This window comes from Onychostruthus taczanowskii, unplaced genomic scaffold (assembly GCF_017590055.1).
Source record: "Onychostruthus taczanowskii isolate IOZ18803 unplaced genomic scaffold, ASM1759005v1 scaffold64, whole genome shotgun sequence".
Taxonomy (NCBI): Eukaryota; Metazoa; Chordata; class Aves; order Passeriformes; family Passeridae; genus Onychostruthus; species Onychostruthus taczanowskii.
Genome location: NW_024504122.1, coordinates 1,962,372 through 1,978,617, shown reverse-complemented (window position 1 = coordinate 1,978,617; position 16,246 = coordinate 1,962,372). Strand labels below are relative to the sequence as shown.

At 49.3% G+C, this 16,246-nt stretch overlaps 2 protein-coding genes across 5 annotated transcripts in view; one reads left to right on the top strand and one right to left on the bottom strand.

Annotated features, from left to right (window-relative positions):
* The first annotated feature begins 476 nt into the window (after positions 1-476).
* On the top strand, positions 477-7,311 carry PIK3IP1 (phosphoinositide-3-kinase interacting protein 1). Of its 3 annotated transcripts, none has more exons than XM_041420559.1 (6): positions 486-860; positions 1,010-1,126; positions 1,215-1,334; positions 3,345-3,530; positions 3,666-3,744; positions 5,708-7,311. In XM_041420559.1, the coding sequence occupies exons 1-6, from the start codon at positions 776-778 to the stop codon at positions 5,913-5,915; spliced, it is 795 nt and encodes a 264-aa protein (XP_041276493.1). In that variant the 5' UTR covers positions 486-775; the 3' UTR covers positions 5,916-7,311. The 3 variants fall into 3 exon arrangements, with proteins under 3 accessions (XP_041276495.1, XP_041276493.1, XP_041276494.1); XM_041420560.1 differs by having other exon boundaries at positions 487-860; positions 1,218-1,334; XM_041420561.1 differs by lacking the exon at positions 1,010-1,126 and having other exon boundaries at positions 477-860; positions 1,218-1,334.
* A 764-nt stretch (positions 7,312-8,075) lies between these two features.
* The window catches only part of LIMK2 (LIM domain kinase 2), a 30,579-nt gene continuing 22,408 nt past the window's right edge, over positions 8,076-16,246 (bottom strand). For both annotated transcript variants that reach the window (XM_041420556.1, XM_041420557.1), the window contains 7 exons: positions 15,492-15,623; positions 15,170-15,226; positions 14,927-14,992; positions 13,979-14,153; positions 12,554-12,609; positions 10,662-10,819; positions 8,076-10,124 (listed from right to left, as the gene is read on the bottom strand). In XM_041420556.1, the coding sequence (XP_041276490.1) occupies positions 9,968-10,124; positions 10,662-10,819; positions 12,554-12,609; positions 13,979-14,153; positions 14,927-14,992; positions 15,170-15,226; positions 15,492-15,623 (801 nt within the window). In that variant the 3' untranslated portion in view covers positions 8,076-9,967. The remainder of the gene's footprint in view (positions 10,125-10,661; positions 10,820-12,553; positions 12,610-13,978; positions 14,154-14,926; positions 14,993-15,169; positions 15,227-15,491; positions 15,624-16,246) is intronic.

The following is a 16,246-nucleotide window of genomic DNA, read 5'->3' as shown; positions in this document are numbered from 1 at the left end:
AAGTGTCTACTGTAAGCCGTGTGAAATGTCTGCAGAGAGGCTTTATCACAGTGGCTGGATGCCTGCAGTAGAACTACTCTAAACCATCTTCATGCTGTTTATCTGAGTTTTTTCTATAAGCAGGCACAGGTCTTGGAGTAATTGCATAGAGTCAATGAAAAGTAATGGATTGGCAGAGGCGAGAATGTAAACCCCTTTAAGGTGGAGTTGCACAGCCTCCGTGGCAGCGTGTAGCCGCTATAACGTATCTTTAAAGCTAAGGGAACCCAAAGGGAGAGTAAGGGCAGTAGGATTTAGTCCATGATAATTCTTTAGGGGAGAGAACAGTTTTAAGTCTCTGAAGATAAACACTTTTCCTGCCACAGGCAGTTGTTCAAGCATAGTTCCGTGTGGAAAGTCTCCTCTTCTGGTCTAAGACTTTTCCTGCGACTTGTAGGAGATAAGCCCGGAGATGCGGAGCCCTCTCGAGCCACACAACCTCATAGCACCGAGCACCCATCGCCGTGCTCGGTCCCGGGCCGAAGGACCCTCTGCGGCAGCAGGTTCCCGGCTGCCCCGAGCCCTGCCCCGCGGCAGTCGCCCCTTCCCCTCCTGGGGGCGGGCGGCGGCAGCGGCAGCGTTAGGACCCGGCGGCGGCTGCGGGGCGGGGGGGGGAAGCGCAGCCCGGCGGTTGTTTACCGGGGAGGGGAGCGCCGGGGCAGGTCTCGCCGCGGCGCCGAGCGGAGCCGAGCTGCGCGGCCGGGCTGGCGGCGGCTCCTCGCCCTCCGCGCCGAGGATGCTGCCCGGGGGTCCGCGGTGGGCGCTGCGCGCTGCGCTGCTGCTGAGCTCGCTGCTGCTGGGGGCCGCCCGCGGCGCCGAGGGTGAGTGCCGGCCCGGCTTTGTGGGGGACAAAGGCCGGTCTCGGGAGGGGGAACACCCCCGTGGGGAAGGCGGGGGCCGTGCTGGAGAGCTGCCCCGAGCGGCGGGGGCTGCTCGGGCCGCCCGCAAGGCTCGGCTCGTCTCTCCGCAGAATGCCTCCGCGGCAACGGCGCGTCCTACCGCGGCAGCCGGCAAGTGGCCTCCGGCGGCGCGCCGTGCCTCAACTGGCTGATGGTGCGGAACGGCCCCGGCGCCGCGCTCCCGGCAGGTGGGTCCGGGGCCGGGGGACGCGGCGGGAGGGGCTCTCGGGGGAGCGGAGGGTGGCGCGGCCGCGCTGACGGCCCGCTGCTCCCTAGCAGTCGATGAGGACCACAACAGCTGCAGGAACCCGGACGGCGACGCCGCGCCCTGGTGCTACATCCAAGGCGCTGCCGGGATCCCCGAGCGGCGATCCTGCGACATCGCCCAGTGCTCAGGTAAGAGCGGCCGCCGCCGGACCCCTCTGTTCCTGCCCTCCCTGGTCTGCCCCCTACCGCTGGGGCTGGGTTTGTCACCAGGGTGGGGTCCCCCCGGCGCACAAACAACCCCGGGCTACGCCAGCACCTCCCTCGGAAACATCGCGTACCCAGGGCTCCCCTCCAGCCCCCGCCTGTGCGTGCACATCTGCCTCCCAGCTATGCCGTGCTCCGCCCCTAGAGCTTTTCCATTAGTGCCAGAAAAGGCCTGTGAAAAGCCCCCACTCGCCCATAATTCGCTTATCACCATAGCGCTCTCTAGCTGTGTTGCAAAAGGCCGAGGTCTGGACATCTAGGAACTGCTGAGGTGTAGGTAGACTCTTGCTGTGGGATGTTATGGCTGACTAAAGAAGCTTCGTGCTGTTAAAGGAGTGCCAGTGGGAATTTGAGTACGGGGTGCAGGGGAAGAATGTGGAAAAAATGAGAACTGGAAGGGAGCACAGTAAGAAATGGAAACACTGGATTCCTCCTGTCTAGTCACAGTGAGAAATGGAAACACTGGATTCCTCCTGGATAGTCACAGTGAGAAACAGTTTGCCAAAAGAACTGCAGCTGAAGCCTGTTTCAGGGAGAGGAGGTGTCAGCATTGACTGACATCACAGTAACCACTTGGGGTTTTTTGAACTGTTTACTACTTTCTGAGCCCTGCAAGATTTACTCGCACCACTGTCCCTTGAGACTGCTATCCTTGCATGTAAATACTTTTCCCACGCACATACACCCTCCCCTTTTTTTCACTTTGCTCCTTTTTTGCCTGCTTCTCCCTAAAGATGAAGCAAAAAAATGTTCTGCTGCCAAGATCCTTACTCAAAATATTCTTGCTGCTTTAGGATCAGAAGAGTTACCTGACCTTTCAGCCATTTGCATGTTTAATAGGTTTCATATTTTTGCATCTCAGGGCAGGCACCTTTTCATGGTCCAACAGTTCACTTTATTTCAGTTGCCCTGGCTGACCCTACTTGAAGTTACTGTGCAGGACTCCTGATTTCCTGTCTCTGACTCCCTTCTGTACTTCCATTTCACATTCCACTGAGGACTCAAAATGGCTGCAGATAGAAAATCCACATGGAGTTATAGCCTGCTGGGGGGGAAGATGCAGGTGGAGTGAGTTTTCAGGTTAGATGCACACTGTGAATACCATTTCCAAAAAGGAGGGGGGTTTGTGTAGAAAAGGTAATAGATACCTACTTTACACTGTCACAGCTTTTACAGTGCTACAGCTTCCATTTAAACCATGTCATGAAAGAAGGAACTACCTTGAAAATCTTTCAATGCTGTTGATGAAAAAGAGCATTGATAAAAAACAGGGTTGGGAAGGAACCTGTATCCTTGGGTGCCATTTCTGGGCCTTGACTTAGGAAGGAATTGTCCTCAGTCAGTCCTGTGCTGCCTGAGGGCTGCTCTGACTTAACCTGTCCAGTGGTGTCCCAGACTATCAGTTTGGTACCCTGAGGGACCAGGGAAGAATATCCCCAGGTTGTTTTCACACCAGCTGGAGTCTCCTGTCAGACTTTCCTGTGTCAGGGAGATTGAGGAAGAAGAGGGATAAATAGGCTCCTGGGAGATTTGGGATGGAGATTCTCATAATCTTGTTCAGCATGATTGAAGCTGCAGCCTGTACATCGATCTATACACTAAATGAAGTCATTCTGCATCCTCTGGACTCATGCCCTGAACCTGGGTTTCAATCTGCTGTCTGACTTCTTTAATCTGTGATGGTGCCTTGGACTCTTAGTTAAATAGGTTCATGTCAAAGGAAAGTGGGGAGAGGAATGCATTTTCTTGTCTATTTTGGTAGGATTTCTGGCAACAACTTAAGGGGGAACAAGTGTTTATCAGTGTGCTTTGAAGACAGTTCAGTGATAGCAGTCTAGAGCTGTCCCACTCTCAAGGCACATGTTGTTTTGAAGTACTTAAAAGTGCTTGGTATGTTGTATATATATATATTTTTTTTTCTTCTCCTCTCAACAGATGCTACAGCTACCACAGCCCCAGTCCCTACCGCAGAAGTTGGTACTTCCCAGGAGGATGAGCAGGTGTTTGAACCAGCTGATACCTTGCCCTCCCGGAGCGAGGCAGCCGCAGTGCAGCCCGTCATTGGGATCAGTCAGAGAGTACAGATGAACTCCAGAGAAAAGAAGGACTTAGGGACACTAGGTACAAACCCAGGATCGTGTGATTGATCCATTCCTGGAATTCTGGCAGGACAGACCTGTTTTGAGGCTCCGAAAGCAACAATACAGCTGGATCTGCCATCTCTTCATTTTGGGTCTTTTTTCTCTCTTTTCACAGGTTATGTGCTGGGGCTGATCATGATGGTGATAATCATTGCCATCGGGGCTGGCATTGTCCTGGGTTACATCTATAAGAGGTGAGTGGCTGTTCTTTGTTCAAAAGGTTGCATATATATAGCAGGAGTGTCTGAGCACCTGCAGACCCAACCAGATGCCAAGGAAATGGGACAGAAGCGTATGTTTGATTATGGCACATTGAGCAAGTTTCTTTGTCACACTGAGGAAAGAACTACTGAAGAGTTAACTCTGTTCTTCTCTATTTCCCCATTACTGTGATATTCTATCTCACTTAAAGTTTCAAATTGCCCTCTTCAATATTTGGGTTTTTGTGTGTGCATGTGCACCTTGATGTGGCTTTTTCAGATGTGTTCGGGAGCAAGATTTTGTCAGAACTAGAAAGAGCAGATCTCAGGTCCCCCTCACAGGAAGTTGCTTTTGCTCAGAAAAAACACAATTCTTTTAGCAGGCCACCTGTTCCCCTGATTTCTGTAGTCTTATCTTTAGAAGAAAAACAATTGGCAATTTTTTTTTGCTACTCATGCAATGTATTCTATGAAGCTGACTATCAGGTAGCACTTTTTTTTTGGTCCAAGATAATTTTAACAAAGTTCCTGCATACGTTAAGGTCAGTTTTGATTTTGACTTCAGTTACTTCTTTTTCAGTCACTTCACTGTGTTGGACAGAAATGTTTCTGTAGCTCAGCAGTGTGTGAGGGTAGTGGCAGTAGCAAGCTGCTTAGTTGTAAGAGAGAGGGCAGGATTAACAAATAGTAGTGATTGTCACTGCAGAAGCAAAGGCCCAGGCTCCCTCCTCTGGGAGGGTTTGTTCTATGTTTTGGCTGTTTGACAACAGTCTGACACAACCAGGCAGAAGGAGCCCTTTCCCAAGCTGGGACATGTCCTTATGTAAGTGTTTATAATAAATGCTGACAGAAAAAAAGCAGAGGGAGGAGTGTTACATAAGGGGCAAAACACAGAGTGCTGCTTGTCGAGGAATCTGATTTGAGGTGTCACTTCAGAGAATGCTGTCCTGTGTGCTGGCAGGAACGGCAGCCACTGCTGCACGCTTGTAGGCAGCTTTGAAAAGCAGCCAAAATGCTGACAGGAAACCCCAGCAGCTCTGCCTGCTTGAGATCACGAGCCTCAGGAGGAGCGAGTGGTGCCTGTCCCACCTCTCTCCTGTCCTCGGTGGGAGGAAGCAGTAGACCAGTGTTGGGCTTTGTCCAAACGCAGCTTTGCTTCTCCAGTCACAGAGAGCTCACAGCAGGGATGTACTGCAGGTTTACTGTCTCCTTCCTTGCCTTGATCTCAAAATTGCATGTGCAAGCTGGCAGGTTTGGGTAGTAGGTGTGGTGAGAAACCTTTAATGGGTTTAGTAGTTTTTGGTATACATAGCTCTTCTGGAGACAACATGCTATTAATGCCAAATCCATTTTTAAAGTCAGGCAGTTCTTCCGCAGCACAAATTACAGAGGTGTTCCTTCACTTAGCAACAGGCTGGAAACTGAGGCAGGTTTGAGGAGCTAGTTGTGGCATTAAGCTGTTATAGCTGCAGTGGCAGAAGGCAGGGCCAGCTCCGAAGTCAGCTTTAATACTTTCTGGACAGCTTAATTTGCTGGAACAAAAGGCAGAAGCTGTCACCACCTCCAGTATTTGTGTCAGATGAAGCAGGTTACAGAAGCTCTTTTCCACAGCAGTGGCCTCTGCACTGTCTCACCAGGCAGTGCTGTGGGACTGTAAAGGATAAGGAAACATATGGCAGCTCTGTGGTTTGAAGGAGGGGCCTGGCTGTACAGTCATTTATCAGCAGCAAAGTCAGTAAATAAGTCAGTTTGAGGGAGGGACAGACTTCACTTGGCTGCTTATTTTTCAAAGAGGCTCAGCTGTGGTCCTCTGCTTACAGTAGGGCCCTTTGTATGCAGCTGAAACCACTTAAAGAGCAGAGTTCCTTCTTCTCTACTCCGTCAGCTTTACTAAGACTCTCCCTCCAAGCAGCAGCACTCACCCCATGTCTGTGTTTTGGTTATTGTTGTAATGCAGGGGGAAAGACCTGAAGGAGAAGCACGAACAGAAGGTTTATGAGCGTGAGATGCAGCGCATCACGCTGCCCCTGTCAGCGTTCACCAACCCCGCGTGCGAGCTGGTGGATGAGAACACCATCGTGGTGCACACCAACCAGACGCCCGTGGAGGACACGCGGGACGGCAGCGGCCCCCTCATGGGGCAGGCCGGGACTCCTGGTGCCTGAGCAGCTCAGGCGGGAGCGCTACAGGCTGAGCAAAGCCTCCAGCTTCCCACTGTGAGTGCAGGGGTTGCGTGTGTTCATTTCTATTTTGTTTTCTTTTCGATGAACGCCGGATGAAGGTGAAGCAGAGGAACAGAGCAATGGGCTATTCATCATCTGTTTGAGGGGCACCGTTCAGTGCATGACCAGCTGGGGACTGCTGTGGTGGACCCTGCTGCTTCTTCCCACCTATCTCCATGGTGTGCCAAGGAGCTGGGGGGGGATGATGGGCCAGGCTTACACCTGGCCAAAGATCCTGTAGCCTAGAGTGTGGTCGTGGCTTCCTCTTTCTATGTTCTTTTCCTATTTAATGGTGTGCACTGTTACTTAAGTTTCAGCCTGGAACCTCAGGAGAGAACAGTACTGCAGGGACTGAGGGGAGCTTCATGTCAGATTTAGCTAGATAATTACACTCTGATTATAGTTCCTGCCTTTTTGCTTTAGTGGCTGAGAGCTGGAATCCAGAATCCAGCTACTGGATCAGGTTTTTTTCCAAGAAAGAGCTTATTTGAGGGATGTCTTTGGCCAGAAGCAGAATGTTTAGCCCTAGTGCTCTCCTCAAGCTCTTGACAAATCCAGGTCTTCCAGGGCTGAGGCCACTTCTCCATTCCCCTGTGGTGCTACATGCATAGCCACAGTCGTGTCCAGGGGGTCTGTCTGTGCCTCCTGCTCACTTACACAGATCAGGAAAGCAAGGGTGAGTGATAGATAGTTGTGGAGTGAAAAAAACTGCCCTTCAGTTACTTACAGCAGGTTAAACACTGAGGATAGATAACATCCTCTTTTGAACTCCTAGACTTCCTACAGAGTCAGTGCTGGACAGAGTGGCCAAGCTGTGGAGGTCACCCTGATGACAGTGCAGCAGTTCTGGCTCTAAGGGCAGAACAGGGCAGCTCTTTTGTAAGATACTGAAGTTCTGGTGTGGCTCCTGGCCCAGCCTCGGTCACACTCAGCTTGTGCAGCAAGACTACTTACTTACAGAGCCTGGTCCTATTAGAGAGGTTTTGTAACAACTTTTATTAGCATTTCAGGGGGTTTGGAAGGGATGGTTGCTGCAGTGTCTCCCTAATGGCACCAAGGCAAGGCCAGTTCAGGGAAACATCTGTCCCCGCTTCAGGGGATTCAAGCCATTCAAGTAAGTTTTGTAGCCATCTGCTTTATAGCTGTGGGCTTAACAGGGAGCAGCACTTGGCAGCAAGGGTTTTAGTGTTAACGTTTGATTCAGAAAAGGGAAATATTTTATTTTTAAATGCCTTTGAATACCATTTATTTGTAAAATGTTTTAAATACCTCATTATGAGAAGATACAGACTGTGCTGCCTTGCATTAAAGCTTAAAAGAAGAATGCTCTGTAGACCTATGTGGACTGTGGCTCATCTATGTGTTCCTCCTGCCAGAGCAACATCCTTTGCCATGTTTCAGACTTTGAATTGAGAAGGGAAGATGCCACTTGAATTTGCCAGGCCCAGAAGTAAATCCCTATAAGTAGTGCCTGCATGCACCAGCACTGACAAGGGGCATGGAGCTTGTCTTCCTGCTGCCAGCAGCTGCTCTTGGACTGGGACACTGTTCCTGAAAAGCAGCTGTGGGTTACTCAGCAGTCTGGCCATGGGAGCAAACTCTTGGTTACAGCCTCTTCCTGCACTGAGCTGGGTCAGTTCTGCTTTGGTGCTGCTGAGCAGCAGCTCCATCCCTTGAGAAGTACCATGGAGAGAAGTACAATGGAGACAGAGCACAGCAGGTTACAGGAGGTACTAACAGAGCCAGCATTTTTGTTCAGTTGTTGTCCTAACAAAAGTCCCCTGAACTACGTATTTCAGAGTAAGATGTTTCCAAGAACAGGTTGCATTTTTATCCCTGGATTAGAAAAGGAAAATGGAGAGGCTCCATGATCTGCTGACTCCTGTCCATCCTTAAACCAACCAACCAACCAACCAACGAATGAACAGAATGTAGTTTGTTCCCTTTCCCTCACTGCAGGTAAATAGTCCTACAGAGCACTGCACTGTGATTCTGCATTCTGTGAATGTGGCAGAGTCCACAGACTCAGAAAAGGGTGTTCTGGATGCTACCTCATCTGGGCAGTTGCCATGTTGTGACTACAATAGAAACGCGAGAAAGTGGCGGCTTCCGGCTTTATTTAACACAGAGACCACAAAGTCTTGTTCTCAATAGCATACAGTTACTGCTTTTTAATTTAGTTAGAACGTGGAGCTGTGCAAATCACAGTTCATAAACCCCACCCACACATCACCCAGGACTCTCCCTTCAGGGGTCCCCTCACAAACCAGCCTGGGAGGGGGAATGAAAGGGCAAATCCTATTAACAATCCTGGATCCACTGGACGCAGCTTAGAGAGGCTCCTGCCCAACTTACAGCACAGGGAGTGCCCAGTGTTTCTAAAACACCACTACACAGACTAAAAACACCCCCCTTACATACCTGATGTCAGGTGATGGCTGGTCCCATGTTATTTTACATAATACTTTAAACTCATGAGTAGGGGAGGAAACCAAAGTAACAGCAAAGACTAACACCCATTCCCCACCATTCAATGCTGAAGGGAGGAGGGGGGAAAAAGGAGCACACTAAAAATCCAGTTAAACCATGATGTTTGTGAGACTTAGAGCAGAACCTGATTCAGCTTTTTGTTCAGTTCTGCCAACCATGTGAGCTACTGCAGCAGTAGCTTCCTTCCTTCTCCCACCAAGGGAGGAAGAAGTGAAGTACTGGAAGAAAATACAACCCTACCCACCTCCCAATGACTTCAAGCCCTTTTTTCCTCCCCCCAGAGCAGGGAATCATCCTGAGGAAAATCTTCTGTTTGGAGAATCAGCTCAGGTGCTGCAGCAGCAGCTGCAAGAAGGACCTTCAAAGGGAGCAACTTGCACAATCTGCAGGAAAGGATGAGGTAGTGGCAACTGAATTATTAGTTCTCCAGCTGCCACTCCAGGGAGGATGGGACATTCTCCAGCACTTTTCTATTCATGACAAGTCCATCCTTTAATTAACCTTGGGCAAGTCCCCTTTTGCCACTGTCCATGCCCAAGGTCTGAGCCACTTCAAACCTTTGGCTTTCTGACAAGCACCTTCTGCCGCCATTTCTGTCATCTCACATCCACAGGCCAAGAGCTCAAGCACTCAGGAATGTCCACGCCCAATGCCTAGTGCAGAACTACACATTCAGGTTCAAATACTTTCACCTAGGTTAAGGTTTTGGGCAGGCAAACTCACTGCAGGCGCAGGGTCTGAAAATGTTCCAGTGGCTCATTTGCTGCCTGCCTCATTTGTCATCAGGAGGAGCAAGCAGAGCTCAGTCTTAGTGTTTCTAGGCAGGCTTTTGGAGGTATTCAGAGACACAGAAGGAATAAAAGCCCACAAAACCAAAACAACAATTCATATGTGCTTCCCCAGAGTCACAGTATTTCAGGAGAGCTGCCCAATTCCTGGGGCTTTTTACTCCTTCCTCTGATGTGTGTCAGAGGCCAAAATCCCAGTGGGTTGTTCTGGGAAACACATGCAAATACATACATGTGCTGTCCTGGTGAGACATGTTGCTGGATGTCCAATTTCCCCAGCTTGCTGGGCAGGGCAGTCAGTGGGAGAAGCTGTTCCAGAAGTACTGGTCCTTATCCAGGAGAGTCTCCTATAGCAATTCCCTCCCTGGCAGACAGGCCAGGGTGGCTTCACAGCTTGCTTGCAGCCAAGTTCTAAGGCACCACAGTGAAGAAGCCTGAAAAGGCCAGAGAAATATTTCTCAAGCCAGAAAAATAGTGTTCAGCGGCTTTCCTAGGTGCAGCTGGCAGGAAACTGTCCTTTTTGCTTCTGAAACATGCCAGGAATCCACAGTGAATCAGGATACCCAAGAGGAGGGAAGCTGGGTGGGGAGAGAGAGGCAGTGCAGCAGATGCACAGCGTGGTGCCCCGTTAATGCCCTGGAAGTGGCTGAAGTGCATCTCCCTCCCTGACGCTCATCCCAGCTCCAGTGAAGTGGTGCAGGCAGCAGGACGAGCGGCCTAGGTTGTGTCTTCAGGTAGCTTCTCACGGTTCAGTCCATACTGCACACTCACATTGTGGTCCAGCTCCTCCAGCTCAGATGGAAGGGGGATGGCAAGTTCTCCCAGGTACAGAGAGAGAGCTTCAAAGGAATCTTCCAGCTTGGAAAAAGGGGGCCTAGAAGCAGCAGTGAGGAAACATAAGTAGGAAAGAGGAAGCAGAACAGCATCTAGAAAGGCTGAGCTAGGTCCCTATACCATGTACAGATGCTGAACAGGGCCAGGATTTCCTTCCCATTCAGCTTCCAAGACTGCAAAGCCCTCATCTGTCTGGGCTACCCGTTTTTATAGCCAGGGAGGTCTGGCTTTTTGGAACCTACTTGGCAGCAACACTGTTCTGAAGCTACAAGTTTCATAACTGAAATCAAACAAAGTATTTACCTTACTGTCAAAGTCTGCCCCTACTCTTTGTACCTGAGAAATCCTGAACAATCATTCCTTCTTTACTCTCTCTGTCTTGGAATTGTTTCAGACATCTCCACCATACAGCAGTCTCTCTCCCAAACTGTCGAGTCTGAAGCCTCTCACTCATGGAAGCCTTTGAGCATTCCCATAGATGGCTGGAGCTGCCCTCTGTGCAGAGCAGTCCTTCCACTATGGGAATACAGACATCCTGCAGGCTTCCAAAGAGGAGTCCTCCAGACCCCAAACCTACCTGCTCTCTGGTTCCAGTCTGCAGCAAATAGCAGCCAGAGGGAAAAAGGCTGGAGGACAATCAGCAGGAACAAACTTCTCCCAGAACAGCTTGACATTAAGGCCAAAATCCAGTGTGCGTGGGAGACAGTCTGGGTCAGCATAAACCTGGCCTATGATCTAGGGAAAGTGAGAGAAGCACTTAAGTACTGCAGTAGATCAGGCAGGGGTTCCTTCAAAGTATTATGGTGGAAAGGAAACAACAGAAACACTGTTCTTCCTTTCCAATGGAGCTCATGGCACTATGCACAGACAAACTTCACTGGAAACTTTTTCAACACCTGGCGATGTGTCCATGGCTGTGGAGGAAGTCCCAGATGCCTTCTCCTTCTGCCCAGGGTCTCTCTGCCAGAACACACAGCATGATGGGCCCCTCTCAGGGAGCTCCACAGTGTCTTGCAGCTGGGGATGATGCAGCCCCTCCTGAGTGCAGGTAGTCAAGGCAACCTGCATCACCATCCCATCCCTCCCCTTTCTAACCATCTTACCACGCCTTCAGCAAAGCCCCTCGGTACAGAGCCTGTCCTAAACAATGCTGGGAAGTCAACAGCACCTCTAATTCTGAATTGTTCTGCCAGTGACAGCAGGCAGATTCAACCCCCACCACAGCCAGAGGGCTGGGACAGACAAGAACAAGGCTGCAGGTAAAGCTGAGCCAGTAAAGGGCTGGGTGGACAGGGAAGCCCTGCCCCAGCATCGCCCCAGTGCTCACCACTCTAGCACAAGTGGAGGAGGGAAGGAGCCCACAGCAGAGAGCTGTGGGGGGATCTGGACTCAGAAGGTCAACACAAACTTTCACATGGACAGAGTATTAGGTTTAAAGCCTCACTGGGTATCATAGAAGGAGTGTTATTTATAACAACCCAGGCTTTTCTATGCCAGTAACTCAGCACGACAGCTACATCCTGTAACTAGACAGAAACGCCCATTATGTATTTTGGCAGGTTTATGTCCTTACCTGTTTGAGTGTTTGATTTTAGGGGGCTTTTTTAGCATCATCATTTTGGTGACAGAGAGAATGTTCTTATGCTACTACCCTTTTATTTGTCTTTTTTTCTAGATGAAACAATTGTTTTAATCCCACATACAGATTTTTCAAGTTCCTAACTCTATCACTCACAGCCACAACATTCTCTGAGAGGAGGGCCCAGTGTAAACAGAGCTCCAGATGAGGCCACAAAGATTTATGCACAGACATTTTCTTTGTCCCCTTCAACCAAACACTGAAAATGAAACCGTGCTGGCATCCCCTGGTGTTCCTGCAACTGCTGTGTTACACATAACACCGTGCCTTTCATCTGTATTTCCACCTTTTAAACTGAAAATACCTTGCAGCTTTCAAGTGCTGCTTTTTGTTCTGCAGATAGAAAAGCCTGATATAACAGTCAGACTCTGCATTGGCTCAGAAATAAACTAAGCCAACAGACTAGGGTGCAAGCTTCAATAATCAACCTGCAAAGAGGTTTTTGTTTCCAGTTCTTTGAAGTGAAGTGCCATCCCCAGTGGAGGCCCTGAATTTGCTGAGATTTTGCAGCTGATTGTTCTTTTAATGAGGCAGAAAAAAAAACCACCACAGTTCTAGGGAATACATCTACTTTCAAACAGCAGGCTCAGTCAGAACTTGATGACTTTTTACAGCTTCTCTCAGTCCAGGAAGAAACTGGGACCAGAAAACTACAAGACAGTTATCTTCCTTGAGGAAACAGAGGCAGGGTAAGCTTGTTCTCCCAGTCTAATTCACTAATAATGTGCTGTTAAGTCACAGGCTGCACACTCAGATGCAGAGATCTGGGTGATACCATGTGTACACAGAGATGGGGACATTAAAGATGCCATTTAATGTCCTTGTCTTACCTCACAGAGAACAATCCCAAATGAAAAAATGTCCACCATCTCATCGTAGCTCTGTCCTGTAGGAAACATGAGACATTCAGCTCTGTGAAGAGAGAGTTACCCATCCAGCTATTTCAGGAGCTGCCAGTACCAAGCTTAACTAAGGCTATTCCCTGGAGAGCCCTAAAACAGGAGACAAAGCAAGGCTTAAACCTGAGCAGGGTCAGCCACCCCAAGATCTGTATATCCCACCTGCATTACACTGCCATTACAGATTTTAAGCCTGCTTCTCTCTTGTACTGGGGAATTACAGGACAACACTGTATCAGATCTGAGCAAATGCTAAGAATAACTATGGGAAGCTTCTGCCCATTTTCATTGATTGCTGTTCTTGTGAATCTCTACAGAGCATGGAGCCAGTGCTCAGCTTCCCCAGCAGCCAGTGAGTCCTTGCTGCAGTGACTGCAGAGATAATAAATTACACACCAGCAGCACTTTGATCCTGGGAAAGCTGGCGGGCTCCAGCATGCCATGCTCTGCTTACAGACACACCCCTCCCAAGCCAGTAGCTGGTAAGCAGCCTTGCTTTCAGAGCTGATGTCAGACTATGATTTTGCTGTTCTCTTGACAAATGCCAGGACTGAGACAAACTCTGAGAAGCAGCCTCAGACTTCTTTAGGGCTGGAGGCCTTGAGGAAAGGCAAACAGAACAACACACAAGAAAGCAACATAGAAAACTGAGCTGGGGGAGAGGAGCCCAGTCCTCCCTTCCCCCATAGACTGTGTGGACAATGCTGATATTCCAGCCAGCCAGACTGCCCAACCTGGTCAGAGAGACCTGCTCATTACAAGGCAATTGTATCCACTGTGTTTCACCCTCACCTCAACTCCTGCAGGGGCAGCTTTTCCTCTAAGGGTCACAGCTCAACCTTAATGAATGCAACTGAGGGCTGCATGTCAAAACCCAGATTTCCCTGCACTTGGACAACTCCCACCTGAATCCTGAGGCTTCAGCAAACCTGGCAGCACATGGCCTCTCCTTAGATCTGTGCAACAGCACACATAAACCTCATCCCAGAATGTAATGATTCCCTGTCTCAAGGGGCAGTTCCAAAGCATGAGGCTATAACAGAAATTGATCTTGGGTTCAGTTTTATCTCAGCCTCTTTTGTCTTTCCTTTTATTTGGATTGTATCAAGTTTATTTCTGTTGCCCTGAAGAATCCTGTTGTCGAGCCAGAAACAGTACCTGGGCTGGTACAAAGGCTTACCACGACTGCAGCTATGGCCTCTGTGTGGATAAAAAAGCTTCCACATTAGCAGGTCTGAACCACAGGCTCTAAAAGGTTTGGTTGTTACCAGGGCACGGAAACTTTCAGTAATCCTGTCATCTCTGTACCTTGTCCCAGGCTGTCTCCTTGCCTGCTCCCTGCTGCTGGACTCTTACCATTCAGCATCTCTGGGGCCATCCAGTACGGGTTCCCGACCACCGTGTAGCGCTTTTTCCTGTCGCTCTTGCGCAGCGTCCGTTTCTTGGCAGACGGCTTCTCCAAAGTGGGCTTCTTCCTTTCCTCCACAATCAGCCGAGACAGACCGAAGTCAGCCACCACCACTGTCTTATCCTGCACAGGGGATTCAGTACAAGACACTGATCACTCTCAGCCCCTTTCAGGAGCAAAGAGGCTGCAATTCCTGTTCACTACCAACTAGAGTCTAAGGCAACTATCCAGTTTTCCTGCAGCCACATGAGCATAGCAAGATGTCCAGACAGTGTAAGATACCCAGTTCATGATCCCAATGCATCACTTGCTCCCTTCATTATCTTATTTCCTGTGCGGTTGCTAGAACTTATCCCATCAATTTGGCTACACTTGCCAGGGGAAACCTGGACCTTTCCTTTTAGATCTTCCTCTTTTACCTGGTCAGGAATTAACTTGGACTTTCATCCTGGGTTGTCTGAAGTCAAGTGAAAAAGGGCGGGCTTGAGAGAGTGAAATTACACAAAAATCTTGTGACCCAGCATTTAAAAAAATGAGAGAACACACATGTGCACACACCTACACATTTGTCTGAATCCTGAGTGCCAATAAAAGAACAGAAACAGTTGCAGAGAACACCTCAGAGTTGAGATAAAGAACAGAACTGTACTAACTCTGAGAAGGTGACTTTTATAGGAGCTGCTACCAGAGGAAGGGTGGTAAGAGAACAGAACACAGAAACAGTGAAAGCTGGATCACTCTGGAAAATCCTGCGTGAGATTTTTTTGCTTGGGGCACAAAGCCTTTCTGAAATCAGTTCCACCCTGACAAAAGAGGGAACATCATGTGGAGAAAACCAAGGGAGGAAGATGCCAAGGAGAGAAGCAGCATGCCGTGGGAACTGAGGTGTAACTCACCAGCTTGATCAGGCAATTGTGTGAATTCAGGTCTCTGTGAATGATGCACATGGAGTGCAAGTAAGCCTGGAAGAGAAGAAGAAAAGCTGGTGTTAGGGGTTCCCAGCTGAGCATTTATAGACACCATAACTCAATTCCAGCAGTCAGGCAGCGTCCACAGCCCCTCATACACCACCCTCCTGAAGCCACTAACCCTGACCCCAGAGTCTGCTCTGTTATGAAGAGTCCAAGAGTCCAACTCACCATTCCAGAGGCAATCCCTTTGGCAAAGCTGACCTTCTGCTGCCAGGGGAATGGGTCCTGAAAGAGAAATCCTCAATGGTCAGGGATCATCTTACCAGCCAGCTGGTGACAGCAGTTCCTTCACAAGAGGGACTCTTACAGCAGTCAGAGACACACGATACAGCCCCAGAAAGAAGAGGCTTCCTGCCTCAAGCTCACCCACAGCTACGAAGCAGCTTTCAACACAGCTCCAAAGAAGACTATGAAGGAGTATGTGAGGCTGGCACAACCATCAGCACACTGAGGCTCACTGAGCACACGTGTCCCAGGTGTCCATACTCACTGCATTGCGGAGGAAGTCCTTCAGCGTGCCCCCCTCGATGTACTCGGTGAGGAGATTGAGCTTCTTGTCCTTGTACAGCACACCAATGAACTTGAGCACATTGGGGTGGTCCAGGCTGCGCATCACCTTCACCTGCAAGCAGAGACATTGCACCCCAAAAAGTGAATGGAACAAGTCCTCACAGATCCATTCTGTGGTGAAAAGCATTCCAGTGCTCAAAGTACTCTTCAGGGATCACAGAGATCACTCAAACCCGGCCTTAAGGCAGTCAATTAACTGTTGCCTCTTCATTTTCACGCTGTGCAATTAAGCTGATCTTAGTCTTTAAGGAGAGCATCCTTGAGTTTGGCTAACATTTCAGAGGGCAAAACTCTCCAGAGCAGCTATTGGGTCTGTGCTGTGTGTGTTAGGGCCACAACAGCAGTGTCAGGTGTTTAGAGAGCTGCCTTTAAGCAAAATCTGACTTTGAAAAACATGGTAGGCTGTAGCCATGATATTATGAAAAATCCCAGCAAAGGATTTTTCATAATATCATGGCTACAGTAGGCAGCCGCCAAGAAAATAGTTTTGCTTAAATACAGCATGAGTCTTAAATATCTTACAGATATTGGCCCTCATCCTTTGTACTTATGCACAAGGCTCAAGGGATAAATCCTTTATGTACTGCACAGCTCAATTTGCCTCTGACTGAAGGTGCTCTTATCACTGAAAAATTAATGAACTGGAGCTGAAGCAATGTCTATTGCCCAGTGTGA